Source organism: Alligator sinensis, unplaced genomic scaffold (genome assembly GCF_000455745.1).
Source record: "Alligator sinensis unplaced genomic scaffold, ASM45574v1 scaffold319_1, whole genome shotgun sequence".
Lineage (NCBI taxonomy): Eukaryota > Metazoa > Chordata > Crocodylia > Alligatoridae > Alligator > Alligator sinensis.
The window spans coordinates 641160-662688 of NW_005842375.1; the positions used below are offsets into that span (position 1 = coordinate 641160).

Sequence of the window (21529 nt, forward strand, 5' to 3'; positions counted from 1 at the left end):
TGCCCAATCCCCAGCTGCTACTCTCCAGAGGCAGTGGCTGTTGTGGTGGAGTGAAGCATAGAGCCTGGCCACTCCTGCCCCATGGGCAGCACAGCTGGAGCAGAGCCCATCGGGGAGGGTGCGGGCTGCCTGCTGCAATCACAGGCTGCCTGCCCTGCTACCCTCCCGCTTGGGGCCTCCGCTAGTCCAAGACACAGCCACCAGGCCCTGCTAGTGCCCCTTGCCCCCCATATCCTAGCCCTGCCAGAGTTTATGGAGCCAGTGACCTGGGTCGGCAGCCCCCTACCCCCTGCAGCACTGCCCAAATCCCAGCTGCTACTCTCCAGAGGCAGTGGCTGTTGTGGTGGAGTGAAGCATAGAGCCTGGCCACTCCTGCCCCATGGGCAGCACAGCTGGAGCAGAGCCCATCGGGGAGGGTGCGGGCTGGCTGCTGCCATCACAGGCCGGGTGCCCCGGCGCCACTCCCGCTTGGGGCCTCCGCGGCCGAGTGCGTGGGACCCAGTGTGGCAGGGCAGAGCAGGGCTAGGCGAGGAAGCTTGTAGCCACTGGGAGCTCTGCACCATCCTGGCGAGGTGTCACTTGGCTACCTAGAAGCAGCAAGGGGCACAACTCCATGATGCCACCCCCACTGCTGCCAGGCAGGCAGAGGGCACCTCACCAGGGCAGTATGGAGCTCCCAGCAGCAAAGGGCTTCCTTGCCCAGTGCTGCTTTATGCAGCTGTGCCAGGTGCTGCCCACTGGGCTCCAGAGATCCTGGGGGAGGGCAGCCGGGCAGGGAACCAGAGCCTGCAATAGGCAGCCTACACCCACCCCCACCCTGTGTCTGGAGGACACGTGCCCCCCATGCTCCCCCAGGAGTGTACAGCAGCAGGGAGCCAGCCCCTGCCCCCCCTTCCCCCTGGACAAGCTGTCTGTGGCCCCAAGACCCAAAACTCTTTGCAAAAGTGGAAAATTCACGTGTTTCTCTGTTAAAAATGAGAAATCCACATTTTTTCTTAGTTAAAAAGGAAAATCCACATTTTTTCCCATGGGAAACAGAAAACCCAGATTCCTGATAATTAGCGAACAGGTCCTATTACCATTTGACATGGCTGCACCTCTTTCCTCACATTGCCCCTCATTGGTATTAGAACTGCTGAAAGTTGGGTATTTTTTTTCCTATCCTTTTACTGTTTGCCTTTTCTTCTCCCTTATTCCTTTTCCTCTATAAAAAGACCCATCCCCATTCTTTTTCTTCATGTGTAGATTTTAGATTCCTGGTATAATTTAAAATTAAGCTATTGCCAGGGATGTTTCTTCAGAATGGAAATTTGAACCTGCCTAAAGGATTTGTTCAGGTGTTCATGGTAACTGCGCATGCAAATATCAACATGTAAGATGTATGTGAAAAAATGGGCCTTTCTGTGCATGCGGTACCTACAGGCCTACTCTTTGAGCACCTCTTCAAAAAGCTCTATCTAGCAAATTATGTGACTATCTTAATACAACTTGGGCAGGATGAAAGTTTTATCCTTCTGCTGAAATTTGACTCTCTTGTTCTGTGATTTCTAGGCATTTTAAATTGATTCTTGGACTACTAAGAATACATAAGTGTTTTTGGAAGGCAAACTAATTGATTCACAGGGGATGCATTAAACATGTGCCTTGCCCTTCTGTTCTCCCAAAGTACATTTTTCTTCTCTGTTGCTCCCTTCTCTTCTGAAAAAGAGGCCTAGCAGTGTCTGGGGTGGTCTCTGCTCCATGCATGGTTTCAAGTGACTGGGGGAAGCAGGAGGGTTTCTTTAGCTTAAGAGTTGCTGTCAGTGAAAAGTGAAGGATTAAGGAGAAAGTGGAAGGAAGAGAATATATGAATGGATCACAAGAAAATGCTTGGAGGACCTGCTGTTGATGACTTGAAATATCTATGGCACAAAGCCCAGCTAGTTTATTTCACGTCATAAGCCACCACAGTAAATACACAATTCCGACCATTTCAGGGATACCAGCATAGCTATGGAGCTATTTTTTTCAAACTAATCATGATAATTTGAAAGTTTGCACAGGAAACCCGGAAGAAAAATGTTGCTCAGCGGCTCCCAGGACTCGTGCCTCTGTGGGGAGCCCCATGTGATGGAGCCAGCTGTCTTCCCCTCTCCCTGTTGCCATGTGCGGCTCCTGGGACTCCGCTGGGAGTGGTGGGGAGCTCCATACGATGGAGCCAGGCTGACTGGGCTCCACTCCCTGCCGCCCTGGCCATGTCCCAGGAGCTTCACATGGCAGCAGGGAGTGGTGCCAGGCCAGTGGCTCCATCCCGTGGGGCTGCCCCCTCAGCAGCTCACGGCTGGAGTTGCACGTGAGCCACAGGGAGCCCCGTACAATGGAACCGGGCCACTTGGCCCCTCTCCTTGCTGCCACATGCAGCTCTTGGGACTCAGCTGGAACTGCATGCCACTGGGGGGCTCTGCCTTGGGCCATAAGCACCCCGACGGCCCGCTGCCTGCTGCTGAATTTCTTAGAGCCTCCCATATTCTGATGTGTAGCAGTGACTCCTTGCAGTGCATCATTGCCAATGGATCCTTTCTTGTTAACTTCAGGCTATCCTGTCTTTGGCTTTGAAAGACAGTAAACTGTCCTCTGGCCCACTTCTCTCTTTCTGAATATTCAACTCCCTAGGACAATTCTCTTTGTTGGCTACTTTGTGGAGATGCTTGGTGTATTTTTTCCTTTCCCTGTCTCCCTTACACTTTTAGGCTAAGCAGCTTTCTCCAGCAGTGTCCTGTAGAACTTCCCATGCTGTTTGACCAGTTGCATCTGTAGGATTCACACTGCGGATCTAGTGATGGTTGGAAATTTCTAGTTGGGTGGATTTTTCTCTTGGTCCCCTTCTTTCCTAGTAGTCACACTGCCTACCTATGCTTCGCTGCCTCCAGCTGTGTATAATTCTACCTCATCTTCTGATGGCTACAGCCTGCCAAACTTCCTCTCTGCTTCTCTCCCCGCTCTCCTTCCCCTGTTGTTTTAGGGAATAGTATTTTTTTTAACTTAAATCTGATGACAAGAATGCCTGCTGCATTTCCACTCCAGTAATATCTATACTTTCCTTCTCATCCAAGAATTTTTCCTCTCAATGCAGTCACTAAGTTGCAGTTCATGTGAATGAAATTTGTATGGCTTCAGGGAAGAAAGAAAATAAGGCATGCTTATTTCTGGTCACAAGTGATTTTTCACTGTTTGTTATCAAGGGACTGGCCATAGAACCTGAAAAAATGGACCTCTCAAACTCTGTTAACCCTAGTGGAGGAAACCAGTGGAAGAGGTGCTCTGTCACTTCTTGCATGTAGTAGGGAAGCTTTTAAAAATTCTCACTGTTGACTGTGCTGAATCATTTCCAGCAGTGTGGGCAATGTTGGAAACCTTAAAGAAGGGGTGGGGAAAATCCAGCCCACCAGGCCATTCTATCTAGCCTGCAGGGCCCCTAAAAAATTTAGTAAAGTGAATATTTATTTGCTTCTGGTTGCCTGTCAAAGGAGGCGGCCCTTGACAGCTTGCCCTCAACAGCTTGCCTAAACTCGGTAAATGGCCCTCTGCCCAAAATAATTACCCGCCCCTGCCTTAAAGTATGTTTCTGGTATTTCTTTAACACCAGCTTATCTAACCTAGTTTAGAGCAGCTCTTATTGATGCCGTGCTTCAGAAGGTGTAGCAGCTTTCTGAACACAGCTAATAATGGTGAGGTTGAACTGCTGAAGCAGTGTTGTTTTTTTCAAATACCATTTCTTCCATATGATTATGGATGATAAGTGAAGCTGAGAAAAAGTTGGCTGTTGTTGGGCTGAAGTATCACAACATGGACTTCATACCTGTAACTGCTGTCTCTGTTTTTGTATATCTGTCTCCTCATATTGTTTATCTTTTGATTGAAAAAGATAAAGTCAGAAAAAGGCAATAATTTAATGTTTTTATTCATACTTGAAGCACAGCAACGTAAATATTTTGGCCTAAATTCATGCTGATGAAGCTACATAAGAGTTGTTGCATGAGATCTGCTTATGATTAGCCTACTAGTTGCTCTTTCCTATCCTCAGTTCTGCAACTCTTGTCGTACTGTGCATGATGGACAGAAAAATATTGTGATGGCTTGTTCACCACCAAGCAGTCTCTATTCCCTCGAGACATCTGCAGGAGTGCAGAGTGCTACCAGACTGACAAAGCTGAGATTTTGAATGTCAGGGATGCCAGGGAAGTCTGTTGGAGAGAAGTCTGTAAAATAAGTTGCTTTATATAATTTTTTTTTCCAAAGGAGATGGGCACACAGCTTTGTTTTTCTTATTAAGAAAATCTTTCCAAGAAGCTGCCCTGGCTTTTTCCTAAACTTTTCCTTTTTATCAGATAAATAAGGGTTCCTCTACCACCGAAGGAAGTTGCAAGCTCAATAGCCGTGTGTGACACAAAGCAAAACTTCTTCATTTATTATCTGTTTAACTTGTTCCATTCAGAGCGCTTAGTACACTGATAGAGTAAGGATTATATTTAGGAACTTGGCTTGGTTTTCTGTACTTAAGCAGTTCTCCAAGAAATTGGCAAATAATTCATTTTTCAAGTCCAGTTTAATTCTTTGGCTCTCTCAATGTTTCATTTAAGAACCCCAACCTTGACTTGGATGGAACATATATCTGTTAATCTAGTGACACACAACCATTGTGTCTATAACTTTTTTTTCCTAAGATAATGTCCATTTTTTTAGGAGCAGTCAGAAACCCTAGCTTTTTAATTTTCATTTGTTTTTCAAATAAAAGGGTCTTTTGCTAACTTCTTTAGAAAGGGTTCAGTTGGGAAAAGCACTCCAGAGATTAAAAAACACAGGATAGGCAATAGAGAAGGATTAATATCCTCAATCCCTTTCTTTCTCACGAGTCTACTCCTGTATGCTCTCCCTATATACATCAAAAATATGAGGATATCTTTACAGTATAATTTTCATCCCCAATGGAAATCAGATTGATGTAGTGTACATGTTTCACCTAGACCTTGCATTGATCTGCTGGGTGCTTGTTTAAAGGAATAAACTGGAAGCACATCATAGTTAAGCATTTTATTATCTAGTGAGGCCTCTACCATCTCTAACAGATTTCTGTTTTGATTGCCAAGATGACAGTTTTCAGAAATATTGAACCAGACTTTCTAAAATTGCTGAGTTCTGCTCTATTCATGTCATTTATAATTCCAAAGACTTTTTTTAAAAATAAATACAATATTCAAGTACACTTCAACTTCTTAATATACTGCACCTTCTTATACAGTTTCACAGTCTGACTTTTCTTTAAAAGCTAGCGCCTATCTGCTAACAAACCCTGCATTGTTTCACCGTTACTCTCCTTTTTATGTTGTTTTAAAGTAATGCCACTGTAGCATGGTTGTGGTCACTGTGAGAATCTGGGAATTTTTTTAAGTGCCAGCATTTAGCCAGAGTGTTTTAAATCTGAGATTTAGCTTTCGTTCCAGTCTGTTTCATGCCACATGCTGATGAAGCTCTGATGGTTTGTCTTTGTTGCAGTTAACCTGAGCGATTTCCCACTAGGTTTGAGGGTCTGTGTTAGCCTAGTTCAGGTACAGGCAGCCACAGTGCAAATTATCTGAATGCAGAGCCCTTACTGATGCTGCTCCCCAAGTTGTATATTGCTAGGATGTATTATTCTTTGTTGGAATACATTGGAGAACCATCAGCACTCAAGGTATTTTACATAGGTTCACAATACAGAGTGTGCGGTGTATCAGCCAACCCCCTGGAGTGTGGTGCTCTGACCCAAGGTCTCCATTCATAAAAAGCTAGCCTAGTGTTTCTTGAGGTTTTTTAACTTTATTAATAAAGTTTACCAAATGATAACAAATTTAACTTACCAAATAACACATTTAACATTTAATGATATGTACAACCCCCTAAAATTTATGTAAAGACAAATCAACAGTGCTCCTTTAACTGAAATCAATAACCACAGGGGTCTTGGGGTTTTTTTCTCTCTCTTGCTTTCAGTCTCTTACCATTCTTTTACATTTGTCAAGCTTTTTTTTCTTTATCTCTATATAATAATTTACCCTCTTTCCCCCCTCCAAAAAAAATACTTCATAATATACATCTCTCTTATCTACTCATCTCTGCTTTTCATTTTCAATATATTTCAAATTTGTTTTTTAGTGTTATTTCATAGAACTTGCACTTTCCTGAGACTTTCAACAAAGTTTCTCAAACTTTCTGGTTTGGAGGCAGGAGAGGGGTTTTTGGTTGGTTGGTTGGTTGTTTTTTAGCAAATTCCAAAAATTTCCACCAAATTTTAAAAGTAAGCATCTCTCTTCCTTCTGCCTTGTAGAACACTGACTTGATAAAACAACGTTTCTATTGCTTAAACTTCCCAAACTGTTTGAAACCAGTCAGTGATGTTTTTAGGGATGTCACATGTCTTTCAGGCTTTTTCAGGATGTCATTCTAGCTGCCACTAGAAGATGAGTGATTAATTTCTTATAACTCTTATGTTGTAGAGTTCTCAGGAAGGTTCAGTAAGACCATTATGGGACAGTTGGCATCCTGTTATTACCCTCAGTCTCCTCACCCTTCTTCTAGAACAGTTTAATTCTGTATGTGATAGTCTTCCTGGCTGATTGCATTCTCTCCAACAATTGCTTGTTTTTGTGCCATTAATGGATTTAATTCTAAGTAGAGTTAAAGACCATCAATAGAGAGGATGATTAAATATTTTTTTTATTGTTATGTAGATAGATGTATGAGGACCATTGTTCCAGATGGTCTCCCATTCTTCATCCAATGCCATTAGTCCACTTTATTATAAACAATGCTTTTTCTTCTATATGGCTATTTAGAATTGCTTTATATAATACAGACAATAGGCCTATATTTTTCATAGGTGTGACCAATATTTTCTCAAAGTATGTCATTTTAACTGAGGTTTACCTTTCTTTGAGAATGTGTTGAAAAGTGTCTCAGTTGCAGGTTAGCCTAGGTTTAATGCACCACTAAATCCAGATGAGGGGCTTATGTACGAATGGGGAGGTCAGCAGCAATACCCAGATGAGAACCTTGGGTAGCTCTGAAAGGAACAGAAGGTCTCTCCAACAGAGACTGTCAACAGAAGTTATATGGTCTTTCCTTTTTCAGTGATCATGTGTAATAAATACAGGTATGAATTTACTCTGTTTTGCAATCCTTATATCTTTAGTGCATGTAAGGATACAACAGCTGCTTCTGACATGGAAACCAGGTTTCTTTGATTAAACTGTCAACAGCAGTTGCCCATTTCTTTTGTTTTCATGGCAGCATTCAGTTTGTCATAGGGTAGTCAGTAAACAGGAAATACTTCAGTGACCACTGGAATGTAGCCCCATGAGATAAATAATGCACTATTGTAGGCACAACAAAAATGTCATGAAAGTACAGAAGAGGAAGTAAAAAAATGCAATCTCAAACTGCAAGTCTGATTCAGGTAGCTAAGCAGAACGTTACTGAAGTTTTCAGTTCTATTTGCATGTGTGTGCTTGATGGGTCCTATGTGGGATGACCAGCAGTGTGGGTTGGTAGGTAGTACGGGTGTGCGAAATGGGCCCTATTTGATTCCGATTCAGCCCAAATCGGAGAGAGTCATTTGATTAGTTGATTCTGATCACCGTCCCTGATTCAGTTCAGCCAAATCTGAAGATTTGATGCTAATTTGGACATAGACGCAGCTTTTAAATGTTTTTTCCGCATACCTCAAGGGACCAGGCATGGCTCATGAGCGCTACGATGCTGGGGCGGATGGAGCCTCCCACAGGAGTGCGGTGGCGGGGGGGGCCCGCATGCTCAGCAACGAGACCAGAAGTGGACCCGGTATTCCCGGTCCACTTCCAAGTCTGCCGGGGGGCTCCCCCACGCTCCCCAGGCTTGATGATTTGGCTGCAGGGTGACCCCGGGTGTGCCCCCCAGACCCAGGAAGCACCAGTCTCCTGGGGTGGGGGACCAGTGCATCTGATCCACTTCCAGGTCTGCTGCCAAGCACACTGGGGACACCCCCGGGCTCCTGTGGTACACTCCATGTGCCCCAGCATCACAGCATTCAAAAGCTGCCTGGTACCTTGAGGTATGTGGACAAAACATTTGAGTCTGTGTCTATATCCAAATCACCAAATCTCTCTGAATTGATTCGAAGGGTTCTGATTCGATTCAGAGAGATTAAAGGGTCTCCTGATTCGATTCGTCCACTGAATCCGTCCAGATCGAATCAGCGACCAAAGCTTTGCACAGCCCTAGTAGGTTGGTTTAAATCACAAAATAAAATTTGTCAATTTATTAGTTGGAAGTCAAACTTAACCAAGGTGTTAGGGTTAAATAGGAGTTGATGCTGTGTGTTGCACTTAAGATTTATATTATATAAGATTTACCAAGAAATTTGCAAGGGGGAAGGGCAGTTGCTAGAAGTAAGTAAAATATTTTTGCTTCCACTTTCTCATCTTTCCAAAAGTATGGAGAACCTGATGGCTGGCTCATCCCTCCCCCCATTATTTACGGATGAAGATGGGTCAAAGGAGAGCAATGAAGTTGCCACAACTGGGTAAGCAGTTACTTTCTTAAACTCAGTTTGCATATAGTCTGTCCCTGAAGACTCCACAGAGAAATTAGTTCTGTGGGAAGAAAGGCACCTTGTACAAATCACATTATAAAAGTCTCCCCTGGCCCTGATGTAGCAATCTTGCACTCCAGCAACCAAACTTATTGAGCAATATTATACATTTCTTTTTAAGGTGTATCTCTATGTTACTTTTAAAAGCTTGCTTTCCAAGGACAGTCTTAGTCTGCAATCAGAGTGGTTTTATTTGCTGCTGTGGACCCTGCTAAACAGAGATTTTTTTTTTTGTTAAAGATATGCTGTTCATCAAAAGACTTTCCAAAACAAAGCTGCTAAATTAATGTTTTTCCTGTCCAGCAAGCAACCTCTCCCTATTTTCACAGACCATAAAGCCAGAGGCCTTTGTTTGTGGGTGCAGTGATGAAAGATGAGACCCTTATATATATTTTTTTGAAACATGGTTATGCTTGGACAGGCTTATTTCTGTTCTTAGGACTCCAGAGGACAAGCTCAGATTTTGTGTAAGCAAGTGCAACTCCAGTTAAACATGGTACGAACTATAATTAAACACAGGCCTTTTCAAGTAGGTGTCCCTGAGTTTGGCTCAGCATATCTTGGACTGAAGATTTGCTGCTGCCATATGTGGTCGGAAGAGATTAACATCTTGAATAACCTTTTATCACCTTTCATTGAAAATCAGTTAAATTGTTCCTATAAATGTAGTTTTAAAAACTTATCTGTAAATGACTGACTGCTTTTTTTTTTTGATAGACTGGAAGACTGCAATGATTAAAAAATTAAAAAAGCTATTCTGAAAATGTCACTATGATATTTCATATTACGTCTAAGGACTCCACATATGCTTAATTCATAATAAATATAGGTTTTTGGGTTTTTACCCCCTGCCACCTCCTCTCCTCCCAGCAGCTGCTAACTCTGCAAACTCAGTCTAGGATCTAGAAATCAAGCTTGACCCTTTCTGGCCCGTGTGTTTTCACCAGTGAACTTGACTCAACTGGTACATGTTTCAGAACAGGATGCATTTGAGGTGTACAACTCTATTCCCAAAAAATGTGTAGTGGGCCAGAGACCCCACCCAACAGATTCTAAAATTTTCTGTGAATCGTTCCAGTGAGAACAACAGTTAGAATGACCACTGGATTGTTGCAGCAGAATCTCGAGGTCCAAGCAGCTCTATGGGGATGTTCATAGATTACACATCTTCAATTTTGGCTACTCTCTTGAGACAGCTTGGCTTCTTCAAGGGGCTGTGATTGACTGATACAGGTCTCTCAAAATCTCTTGGCTACTTTGCTGTTCAGGGATCTAGTGGGACCTAATTATCCAGATATATCAGCAGGAGATAGTACTGTAAAAATTTCCATCTCAAATCCCATGGAACCCCAATGCCACAGAAGGACTTACCAAGTAGTATAGATAGAGGCCTACTGAATTCACAGCGGAAGTGGGCTGCGTGGCAGCTCCTTTAATTTTGCAGGTTCCCCTGTGCATTCTCCCCCATTGCTGATTGGCTATGGGGCTCTGGGGGCCCTGCTGCTTCTTGCTGACCAGCCAGGAGGCAAAAAGAGTACCATATTTAAAACCACAGTTTTCACCTCCTTACAGGGGGAAATGAAGAATAAGACCTTCCTCTCCAAGCATTGTTTGTTCTGAACACTACTGTAGAATTCATGCAGTCTTCATTCCTGTTCAACCTTCATTTTCTTAGGATTTCATATATGATAGTTGTTTGAAGCAGATTAGCTTGGAGGAAACTATTCTCACACAAAAGTTAGTTTTTTTAGGACTGTTTTGTCTCCATCAGGATTTGGAAGCATTTTTATCCTAAGCCCTTGATAAGAACTGTAGACCATGTCCTAGAAATCACTTTGATGGAACATACAGTATTCAGAGTTGCCGTTTTGAAATTTCTCATCTTTTCAGTGGCACCAACCTTGAATAATATTCGCAACATCATTGCATATTCTGGAGGAGCAGAGGGAAATCGCTTACCATGATAATGGCTGCACTTTCTCATACTGTGACCTAATTTTCCAGCCTAGTCCACTCTGAGGGTTTGTTCAGTGGTGGAGCGTCGCAGCCTGTGAACAACACGGACTCGGTGGAGGACTTGTCACAAGTTCAGCAGCCTCAAAATGAGTCTTCTAATACAGTTGAAAGCAGTGAACAGAAGCCTGAAGAAGAGGTGAGTTGAAATAACAGAGTTGGCACAAATGACTTGTTGATAGAAGGGGAAAGCATAGGCTGTCCCCCTGGTAGTTCATCTTACCCATTCAAGTTTTTCTCATTACAGACACATACCTTCATCCATTTACCATTTTCAGGAGGTTCTTTTTCATGTCTTTATTCAGCCTACCTATTTTGCTTCTGTTATACAACCACATTCCTATGGTCAGGGAAAGCTAGCAGGTAGGCCTTCTGAGAAAGTGATATCTGCCCCCAAAGTAGCCAGGAAAGGTTAGTATTTTGGAGGTTTGTTTAACTGTCCTCTCCCTTCCATGAAGATTAACTATATTATTGCCACAGTTTACCCTGGCTTCTAATTCAGATAATTGATAATTGATGCCCCTTCAAGGAAACTGTACATAACTTTTAGAAGAGTATAGAGGATATCTTGAATGCTTGTTCAGGAGACATAGTAGTGCCTGATGGTTAATGTAAAAAAATTAGGATTCAAATTTGAGTTCTATTGAAAGCTCTTTCCAGGATTTACTATGTGGCCTTGGACAAGTCAGACAGTGCTTCCATTTCCCTAATTGTAAAAATACTTATCCAGTGTGTAGTGTTTTGTGATCCTAATGAAAAGTAACAATTCTTTCTTAGACTGAACCTGTGCACTCTCCCTTACTCATATGGATGATTTAGAATGTTAAAGAACAGAAAAAAATCATTTGTTAAAGTGCTTTTATAATAAAGAGATGGTCCTCTTCTTGAATCCTGTGTTCAGTTTGACCTCATCTCAAAACACTATTCCAAATATAGTAAAATACCCAAAAGGCAAACAAAATCATTAGACCCCTGAAGGAGGGTGAACATACAAGGAGAGCTGATAGTGTACAGCATAAAAAGGCAGTATTGAGATTTACTCTGCATGACAGAATTGGATGGTTTGTCATTTATGTCTCTGACATGGGTTCACTTTTGGTCCTCGAACAAGATACTTTATAGCCAAGGTTCATTTGTAAATAAGGGGTATTTATCTGTTTCTGTAATGCTCTTTGAGGCTTACAAAAGTTGTTTAAAAAACAAAGTAATAAATGAAGATGGGAATAACATGTAGTAAAGAGAACCAACACAACAACCTTCACACTAGAAGACTAGGACGTACCACACCCAGAAGCAACAAATTTAGAAGGGAGAAGACTAGTTAAGAACAATCGTGTTGGCTAATATATGGGACCCACAATAGGATATGGAAACAAAGAACTTTGTTCAGTAAAAAGAAGGATTAGACATTCAGTTTAGAATCAGAATTGCATCTGCAGTTATTACTTTGGATGACACTTTCACGAGCTGTCACTTCTCAAACTTCACAACTGTGGTCAGGAAGAAATGTAATTCTGTGGCATAATATTTCTCAGTTGTCTAGGTGCACTGAGATTTATTTATTTCCTTGTAAAGTAACTGTGAGGAGTCACTGCTCGAGGTAATATACTAACAGTGTGGTCCATTAATAAATTCCATTGTGGACCATAATAAATGTTTCAGTATCATTCAGATGGATGATTTGGTGTGATGAGGCTTGTCTCATTTCATGATCTTATAGCTAGAGGATTTCACTAGGGTTATGGAGATGTTGTCTCATTTGTCTCAGGAACTAGGAGTGATGCTATTAAATAGTTTCTGATAATGAGGCTTATTTAGCTTTAATCAGAAAGTTGGGCTTGGACTAAAATCAAGTTTGAATTTAACAGAGGAAGATAAGTGTATACTGCGGCAACATGGTCCTTATGAAAATGTTTGAGAAATCTCTTCCTTCCAGGGGTGGTGGGGTTTTTGCTTCAATCTGAATTTTATTCCATTTCATTTTGCAGCAGCAAAGAACTAAACGAGGAGGCTGGGCCAAAGGGAGAAAGAGGAAGAAACCCCTTAGGGACAGCAATGCCCCAAAATCCCCCCTCACAGGGTATGTGCGATTCATGAATGAGCGTAGGGAGCAGCTTCGAGCGAAGAGGCCTGAAGTCCCTTTCCCAGAGATCACCAGGATGTTGGGCAACGAATGGAGTAAATTGCCTCCCGAAGAGAAACGGGTACCATTAAACTCCCTTTTCCTTGTTGGAATTTGATTGTTGTTTAATGGAAAAATAGGTGCTCAGTAAGGAAGATGACAGTGTGCGACTGCCAGGGTGTTTAGGAAGGTGTTTTAAGGTGTGGTGCACAGACCCTCCAAGACTGAAGGAATGAAACCTTTTGGGATCAAAGCATCTTAAGCCAGTCGTTGCTGGGGAAAAATTCCATCAGGCCTACAAACAATGCATTGTATTCAGAATATTGGTGAAAGGTCTAGAGAGGATCTACAGCTTGTGTGGGATCTGTGTAGATTGGACCTGTGTATTATCTATCCCAGGTCTCAGCTGAAACTGGGTTTTCCAAGGCTGAAATAGTTAGTGGTGGGGCAGGAGTTTATCCCTACTCACTACAGCTGAGGGAAACTGACAGGGTTTCAGGACTGATGGGTGGACCTTGTTAACTTATTAGGGGATGTAAACTTTTGGTTTCAGAGGAAGACCAGCAGACCTGTAGGAACAGGCTGCTGATACAGAACTGGGGAAAAGCTGTTTTACACCAAGTTTGTCCTTTTTAAAGTTTTGTACCTTCACTATCAATTTAAGAGCTATATCTACACTATCTCAGGACACCACTGGGGAATGCTGTAGTGATGCAATTCACAAGTATTACCTTGCAAAACAGATGCAAAGTATCCACCGTAATGCAGCCCTGGCCACAAACCAATAAGCTCCTTCTTTTGGAGCAGATGTGAAATGCTTTGGTATGGTGCTCTCTAGTATGGTTCTGAAAAACTGTAGACATGAGTTGTTCCATCATTTGAGTCTGTCTCTCTCTAAAATTCTGTCCCAGAAAAGGGAACTTGCATTCTTTCAACCAGAATACAGTACATCTTTTGATCTTTACTTGGACCTTCTGCACTGTACCTGACTGTGTGAATGACAGCAAAGTCCACCTTTTTTTCTGTTTCTTTAACTTCTTCCACCGGAGCAAACACCATTACCTTGACTGAATTTACACTAATCACAGCATCATAGTTGAACTGATTACTGTAAGGCAGCCTGAACAGGAACTCCCAATCTCTTACTTTTAGAGGGGTACCGATACATCAGTCCCATATCATATTGGCACCAATATAAGGAAATTTGACATTATTGGCAATCGGGTTTTTTTGGCTGATGTGGCCGATAATGTTACCAATAAATGCCCCATGCATGCGCACAGCTGTGCCGCAGCACACAGGCAGCCAGGAGCATAGCCCAGCAGCATGGAGAGCAGCATCCAGCTGGTAAGTCTGTTGTGGGAAAAGGGGCGGGGGGGGGGAAGGGGCTTGACAGGGCAGATCAAGGCCTCTGTGGTAAGGGAGGGAGTGGGGCAGGGGCAGGACATAGGACAGAGTTGTGAGCAGCTCATCTGGGGAGCATGGGGAGGGGGGTTAGCTCCTGCTGCTACACTCACCGTGGGTGGTATGGAGGGTGTGTACCCCCCTGATCTGTGTGTTGGACAAGGGTGGGCTGCCACTGTGGGCTGAGGGTGGTGCCAGGTTCTTCCCGGCAAGGGGGCTGGGCCAGTACTGTGCTTGGGGCAGGTGGCAGTGGTGCTGGGAAGGGGACTATAGGGGGTGCTACATCCACCCCAAAATTTGCCGTAGCCCCATTCCCAATGCCACCTCTGCCTGCCCCAAGCACAGCCCTGGCCCAGGCCCCCTGCCAGGAAGAGCCCAGTGCCATTCCCAGCCTGCAGCCGCAGCCTACTTTTGCCCCAAGCACAGATCCGGGGGCACACGCCTCCCCATTGCCTCTTGGGAGCAGGAGCTGCCCCCACCTCCCTGTGCCCCTTTGTTGAGTCACGGCTCCATCCCATGCCCTGCCTTGGCTGTGCAGCGCCAGCCCCACTCCCTCCCTCACTGTGGGGGCCTCAGTCCCCCACATACAGCCCTTCCCTCTCCCCTCTTCTCTTCACCTACAACAGACTTACCTGCCAGATGCTATTCTCCAAACTGTCAGGCCACATATTGGAAATTGGATCAGTATTGGCCAATATGGTTTATTAAAAATTGGCTATCCGTATTGGCCAAAACAATCTCTGTTGGTGCACCCCTACTTTTTAAAAAAAAAACCAAAACGATTGAAGTAGGGGTGGGGAAGAACCACAATGTACAATATAAACTCTAAGTAGTCTTTGAATCTTTTATAGTTTTAGAAAGTGAGTTGATACAGAGTAGAGAAGAGTTCTGCATTTACCCCTTTGTCAGTATTTCACCGGATTGGATTTTCTTTCCTTACACATTTTACAAAAAATCTTTTATACCCTGAGACTGTCTTCTGTCAACGTTGATGTTTTGTGTCACTTCCTAGAATATCAGTTATACATGGATATTATTTGTCTATACAATATTTTATGAAAATGTTAACAATAATAGAAAATGCATGTCAAGGCAAGTCTGCTGAACTTGATAATACATCTTTTGCAGCGTGAATACTGTCAGTCATTCCAGGAGCTGAGGGAAGAAGGGTAGGATAACTGAAATATCATATTTACTTGAATATACAAGACAAGGTTTTTTTCCCCAGTCAGCATGGAGAAGAAAAGACCATTGCCTTATATTAGTGTACAAATAAGTCTCATTAAATACCTGCCTATCATTAAACTGCTGCCAAAAGCAGCATGTACTCAATAATGGAAACCAACTGTGAAGTTAATTAAATTCAACCAATGCAAGTATGACTAAAACGCATGGACCATAACAGGGGAAACATACTGATGGGAATCTACCACAAACACATAGCTCATCTGAATAAAGATCCACGGTAGCTGGTGGCTCATTACAGGCAGTCCCCCTGAATGCCAACTTTTTCAAGTTTTTGGTGAGCCACTACATTGAATATATTTTTACTTCCTCTTTACTCCCACAGCTGAACTGTACCTTTCTTTCCCATGTCTAATGATTCCTGTTTCTTCACCAGCCTTAAATATCTGGCAAACATCACTGAATGGGGCTTCAAACAGTTCACCCCAAACCCCTCTGTTGCCCTCTCTCTCAGTCTGTTGCATATGATTAGTGTGGTCCTGCCCTCCATGAGGTAAAGCCAGACTAAGTTGTGCCTCATCTTCATATCAATTTGTGAAGGATCTCAGGACTCATGACAAGAACACCCAGTTTCAGTCATGAGTGGGAGTCTGTTTAGCACATGGATCCTTTGTAGGGGGTATGTGGAATAAACACATGTATATTGAGCAGTGCTGAGCTGTGGGGTTACCATCACTTGAAATGTTTGCTCTCCTGGGCCCTGCCCAATGAACTACCATGAGCCTCTTGGTTTTGGACGAATATCATGCATAGTTTATACTATATTTAAGTAGGTAAAAAAGTGTTGCTTAAAGTGTGTTTATGGCATGCCTATGCTAAAACTTGCAGCAGTTTCACAAAAGGTAACATGCATCAATTTTGGGTACCTGTAATAATTTGCCTACATGGTAAATTATGTTTATTTCAAGGTCAACATTTTTTAATTTGCTCCTTACTTCTATGTGCTCAGGGAGAGTAGGGTCTGATAGGAAGGAAGGAGGGAAGCTATTACAGAGGGAAGAAGAGGTGGGGGGGCAAAGGGGATTTATTTTCCCTGCTGTAGCAGTGGGAGGAGGACAAATTCAAGATTAGATTAGATTCTATACCTGGTAAATTATAACAAATTTATTATCTAATGTAATTATTGGGAGGGTCATTTTATATTTGAGTAAATATGGTACTCTGACCAAATATTCTTATAATATCAGAGAAAGTGCCTTCTCCTAGGAAAGAAGAGACTAGGTGTTCAGACCTCCTCTTTTGTAGCTATTGTTTAAATTCCTGGAGTTTACTACCCTTGTTGATGAAGGCCAGGAATTTTAGCCTAGCACGTGGTAAGGCAGCGCCTGAGCACTCCCTTTCCTCTTGTCCTGCAGTGTTCTGTGAATAAGTAGTAGAAAGCTTATGCAATATCACTGCAGGCTAAGAATCCATGTCCCTAGCCTGATGAATCCCAGTCATACTGCTTTTAAAAAAAACAAAAAAAGAGTGGCCAAATCAGACTTTGGTTATTTTATTTCTAACCTCAGTACATGACATTCCTTTTCCAGAACAGAAATCCTGAATTCCTGAACCCCAGGATTACTGTTGAGTAGTAGGGAGTTGATTAACTCACTAGAAAAATGTGTGAAGTCCCACTTGAGTGTTTGTTTTCAAAAAGGACTAGCAGTTATTCCTCTAGTTCAGGTGATATGGGCTAAGCTAGGGATATCTCTCCCTTGTTAGCTCAGTCCTGGGGTAAAACAGCGGGTTATTAATAAACAAAAGCTACATTTACTAGCAGCTAGGGCTTCAGGAACACCATCCTAAACTATGAGAAAATATGGGAGTCAAAAGTTTTAAGGAGAAAGCCTTGTCCATCTCTTTCCACTTGCATTTTCTACAGCAATATCAATAACACATGCTACTGCTCTGTAAGGCTTTCACTTCTGTCTGCAAAAGATGCCCAACAGAAATACATAGCCTAACTCCATCAATCTTGCCCTCAGACACAAAACTGCAACAATGGCTTTAGTAATAAGGCAAAGTAATGTGCCAAGTGCACGTCATGTATGACAGTAGGATGTACTGATCTCTTAATGTATTGGATATAAAAATATCTGAGGTCACTGTTGAGGTCTTGATCTAAACTTGTCTGAGGAAAAGGCCTTAAGAAAATTATATCTAGGTGCAATGAAGGGAAAGGCAATTTTTGGTTTTTTTAAGCAGCCATTCATCTTAGTTTTTTATTATGGCAACTCTGTAAATGGTTTGTAGTTTCTGTAAATAGATCTGTAGCTAAGTTTCTTGCATTATGCAGACGTGTGAAAATGTTTCAGGCAAGAATGACTTTCACTCTCAAGTTGAATTCAAACATTAAAGCTTCAGCTGACAGAACCGTCTAGATCCTTTTCTGATTTTTAAAGCATTTCCTCACTGTAGCCACAGTGTTTCACTTGTCTCATCAGAGAAGTGAAGAGATGCTCAGAAGGCTGCCGAATGATAGTGGTTTTCTCTTAGGAATGTTGAAAGAGCACTGAAACACCATTGCAGCAATCTAAAGAGCTTCCTACTTGGCAGCATGAAATGCTGCCCACAAACATCCAGTTCATTAAGTATTCTCTGATTATAGCATGTAAATAGTACTCAACTTATCTAAGAATCCTAGCAGCCAGTCATCTCTTATGTTCAGGTGAACTGTCTTAAGTCTTGAAGTAAACTTCAGAATTAATGACTTGGTTAAAATGTTACTTATTTTTCAGTGTTTTTTTTTCTTGGACTTTTTTTGGTTTTCCACTGTAATTATCACAGCTTAGGGTTCTGTGTTCTGCATCTCACATGCATTCTCATTTGTTTTTTCTTCATTCCTTTCCTATCATCTAGGCAGATGATCAGCAGTTCACCTGTGCTATATTTTTTTACCCTGAAGTTCTGTGTGTTTTTTTTTTTCTTTTGCAGCGTTACCTTGATGAAGCAGATAGAGATAAAGAACGTTATATGCGAGAGCTGGAGCAGTACCAGAAGACAGAGGCTTACAAAGTTTTTAGCAGGAAAGCACAGGATAGGCAAAAAGGAAAATCACACCGGCAAGGTATTAAACTATAACAAATACAGTGCCTAACAAGTATGAAAATACCAATAGACCTTTAATTAGAATAACAAGGTATCCCAAGTAATCAAGGCCACTTTTGAAAAGCCTTTTATTGTGTGCCCTGTATAGAACCTACCCTTTTGTGTTCATCTAAAAAAACAATGAAGGTATGAGGAGTGATTTGGTTTATGTAGATACTACTGTACCTGAACTGTACTATCACAGGCGTAAAAAAATGAAGTTAGAGAGAAGTACTGTGCACATACCTTTCTTTAAGAATTAAAGAGATTATTTCTAGGTTGCATAACTAACTTCATCTTTCAGTTCTCCTTCATTCTACTTTTGCCTCTTTTGCTTTTTTCAGATGCAGCGCGGCAGGCTGCCCATGACCATGAGGTAAATATTGTCTTTGGCCCTACACATTCCTGGCAGATTCTCAACTGGTGTAAATTGTCATTGAAAGCAAGAGACACTTTACATTGCTTGAAAACCTACCCTGAGCTCTGGGTTGTTGTGAATTTCTTGCTCTTTCTCTCCCTTTTTTTGGATCATTTAGGTCAGGGACAGTCAACTTGCAGCATGGGTGCCACAAATGGCACAGGCAGCCTCTGTGTGGGGCACATGGCAGACTGGGGAGGGAACAAGCAGCACAGTTGCAGATTAGAACAACAGGAAGTAGAAATCAACACAGAAAGCAGAGCAGAAGATCGGGCAGGGGAAGGGAATTGGAGTGACACTTGGGGAGGCTGTGGGGTTAATTTGTGGCATGCCTGCCAGAAAGATTGACCCATACTGATCTAGGTTATAGGTTCCCATGACCAAAGAATTTAAAGGTAATGGAACAGAATTACTCAGTTGCTTTCTGGTACTAAGAAAATTAAATTGAAAAAAAGTTAATGTAGTTATAAGAAATCTGAAATGAAATAGAAATACAGTTTAGAGTACACTTTTTAAAAATACCTTTTTTTTTTCTTTTATTCAAGTTCTGCAATGCAAATCATAATTTTTTTTATCTGGAACCTTAAAAGTAATGGATGTAAGCTAGAATAATTGAGCCTTTTAAGTACCTGATATATTGTATTAATATGTGTAGCTTGCATGCAAGTGCAAAATTGCAGGGGAAAATTAAGCAGAAGAGCTTGTTGCAAATTTGGCATTCAGTATCGTGTGAATAATGATGGTTAAGAAATAAGAATGACTAACTGCAGGAATAGACAGATCACCCACAACTTAGATAGTAGCATCACTATGTTGTTTTTAGGGAACCATCCTTCAGCAGCAAGCAGTATATACCATTGCTTCTTCAAGAGGAAAAGAGAAATATAACTAGTGTATCATGGGACCTGTTATAAAACTTTCTTAGCCTAGAACAATGTTGCCTTGTTGTAACAGGACTCCTTATTCATTTTTTTCCTCAGCGTTAATGATTTAGCTACCATAAACCATCATTGACATAAGTTTAGCTTTCAAACATGCTACACATGTGATCCTAAATATGAGCATCAAAAATTGTAGCAATGGACATGTGTTCAAGTAAATCTGGCTTAATTTCAATAAAACCCAGTTATTTTTCATAGTAGGGTGGTTGGATGGTTGTTGTTGCTGTGATGGTCCAGGAAATGTCTGATAGGCAAGGATTCTTTGTGGCATCTTTTACTGGACTAATCACTTAATTGGGAGAGCTGTGGACAGGCTTTCGGGTGTCATGCAGATCTTTGTTACTTTTCATACAAATCCTATTCCATGAATACATAATGTGCCTACTATGCCTGAACAGTGGCTACTTTGAACTTTTAGTCTAACTTTAAAACCACAGAATTTGTATGCGTTTTCCATTTCATGCTAGTCAAGAGTGACCTTGCAAATCTGTCATATAGCAAGCCATCTACAATGACATGTCTCGTCCTTCCTCCTTTTGTCCCTCGCTTAAGCCTGTTTACTTTTGTCCTCCTCACCCCTTACCACATTTTACTGTTTATTCCCTGTATTCCTTTTGTATGCTCCTGTTCTCTTCTGTCTGCTAGTGCCATTTTCTTTGACCCTCACAATATTTCCTCTGCTGCTCCTTTTCTGTTGAATAGTTGCAACTGGAAGGTCCCTAGGTTTATGCAGGAAAAATATGCCTCATTCCTTGACTGATCTGGTCTAGGATGGAGAGGTTCCAGTTGGTGATGTCCAGGGATCTGGGTTTTCCATTTTCCGCAGAAAAACAAAGATTTTTTTTTCCTTTCACAGACAAAAACTTGGGAAACTGTGGGTTTCCCCTTGCAGGCTGGCAGAGTTCCCATCTGCAAGGGGCTGCTTTGGGCTTGTGGGAGCGGGACTCAGTGGGCAGCAATGGAGAGCAGCTCCCCCAGACTTTTATTTGGGGGGCATATCACTTTGAGGGGGGTGGGGGGACAGATTGAGGCACTCATACTGAGGGAGGAAGTGGGGCAGTGTTGGCAGCTGGGGCTGGGGGCACTGTCCAGCCAGGTTGGGGCCCATGATCTTGGGTGGGTATACATGGCTGTGGGGCCAACTGGGGAGCAAGATGGGGCCCCAGGTGATGGTAGGGCTGGCTCCCCACTGCTGCACACAGTCCTGAACGGGGGGGCACATGCCCCCAGATTTGTGCACAAGGCAAATGCAGGCTGCCTGCTGTGGGCTTGGGGCTGCCCACCCTTTTGCCCTCCCCAATGGGGCCTCAGGGGCCCAGCAGGCGCTCCCCGGCACAGTTGGGCAGGGAGGCTTGGTGCCACTGCTGCCAGGAGCTCCATCCCAGCCACACTGCCACAGCAAGGCACTTCTTGCCCACCTGGCAGCAGTGGGGGGCACAATTCTGTGCCACTACCACCCCTGTTGCTGCCGGGTGGGCAGGGGTGCCTCACCATGGCAGTGTGGCTGGCACAAGGCTCCCAATGGTGGTGGCACAGCACTAAGCCTCCCCATCCTCTTGTGCTGGGTCTTGCCCACTGGGCTGCAGAGGCCCCGGGGGAGGGCAGCAGGGCAGGGAGCACCAAGCCTGCAGCAGGCAGCCCAAATCCTTCCCCCCACGGGCTCTGCTCCCGCC

The 21529-nt window shown here is 42.9% G+C and overlaps 1 protein-coding gene across 6 annotated transcripts in view; it reads left to right on the forward strand.

Moving 5' to 3' along the window:
- HMG20A (high mobility group 20A) overlaps nt 1-21529 on the forward strand; it is a 78385-nt gene that overhangs the window by 37766 nt on the left and 19090 nt on the right. For 2 of the 6 annotated variants that reach the window (XR_003095414.1, XM_025210835.1), the window contains exons 1-6: nt 6900-7168; nt 8486-8575; nt 10649-10796; nt 12646-12861; nt 18345-18477; nt 18842-18873. Coding sequence is in view for 5 of the 6 variants with exons in the window: in XM_025210835.1 (XP_025066620.1) it covers nt 7128-7168; nt 8486-8575; nt 10649-10796; nt 12646-12861; nt 18345-18477; nt 18842-18873 (660 nt within the window). In the remaining variant the exon portion in view is untranslated. Of the gene's footprint in view, nt 1-6899; nt 7169-8485; nt 8576-10534; nt 10797-12645; nt 12862-18344; nt 18478-18841; nt 18874-21529 lie in introns of those variants that run through there. The other 4 variants (XM_025210838.1, XM_006029386.3, XM_025210837.1 and 1 more) reach the window with 4 other exon arrangements.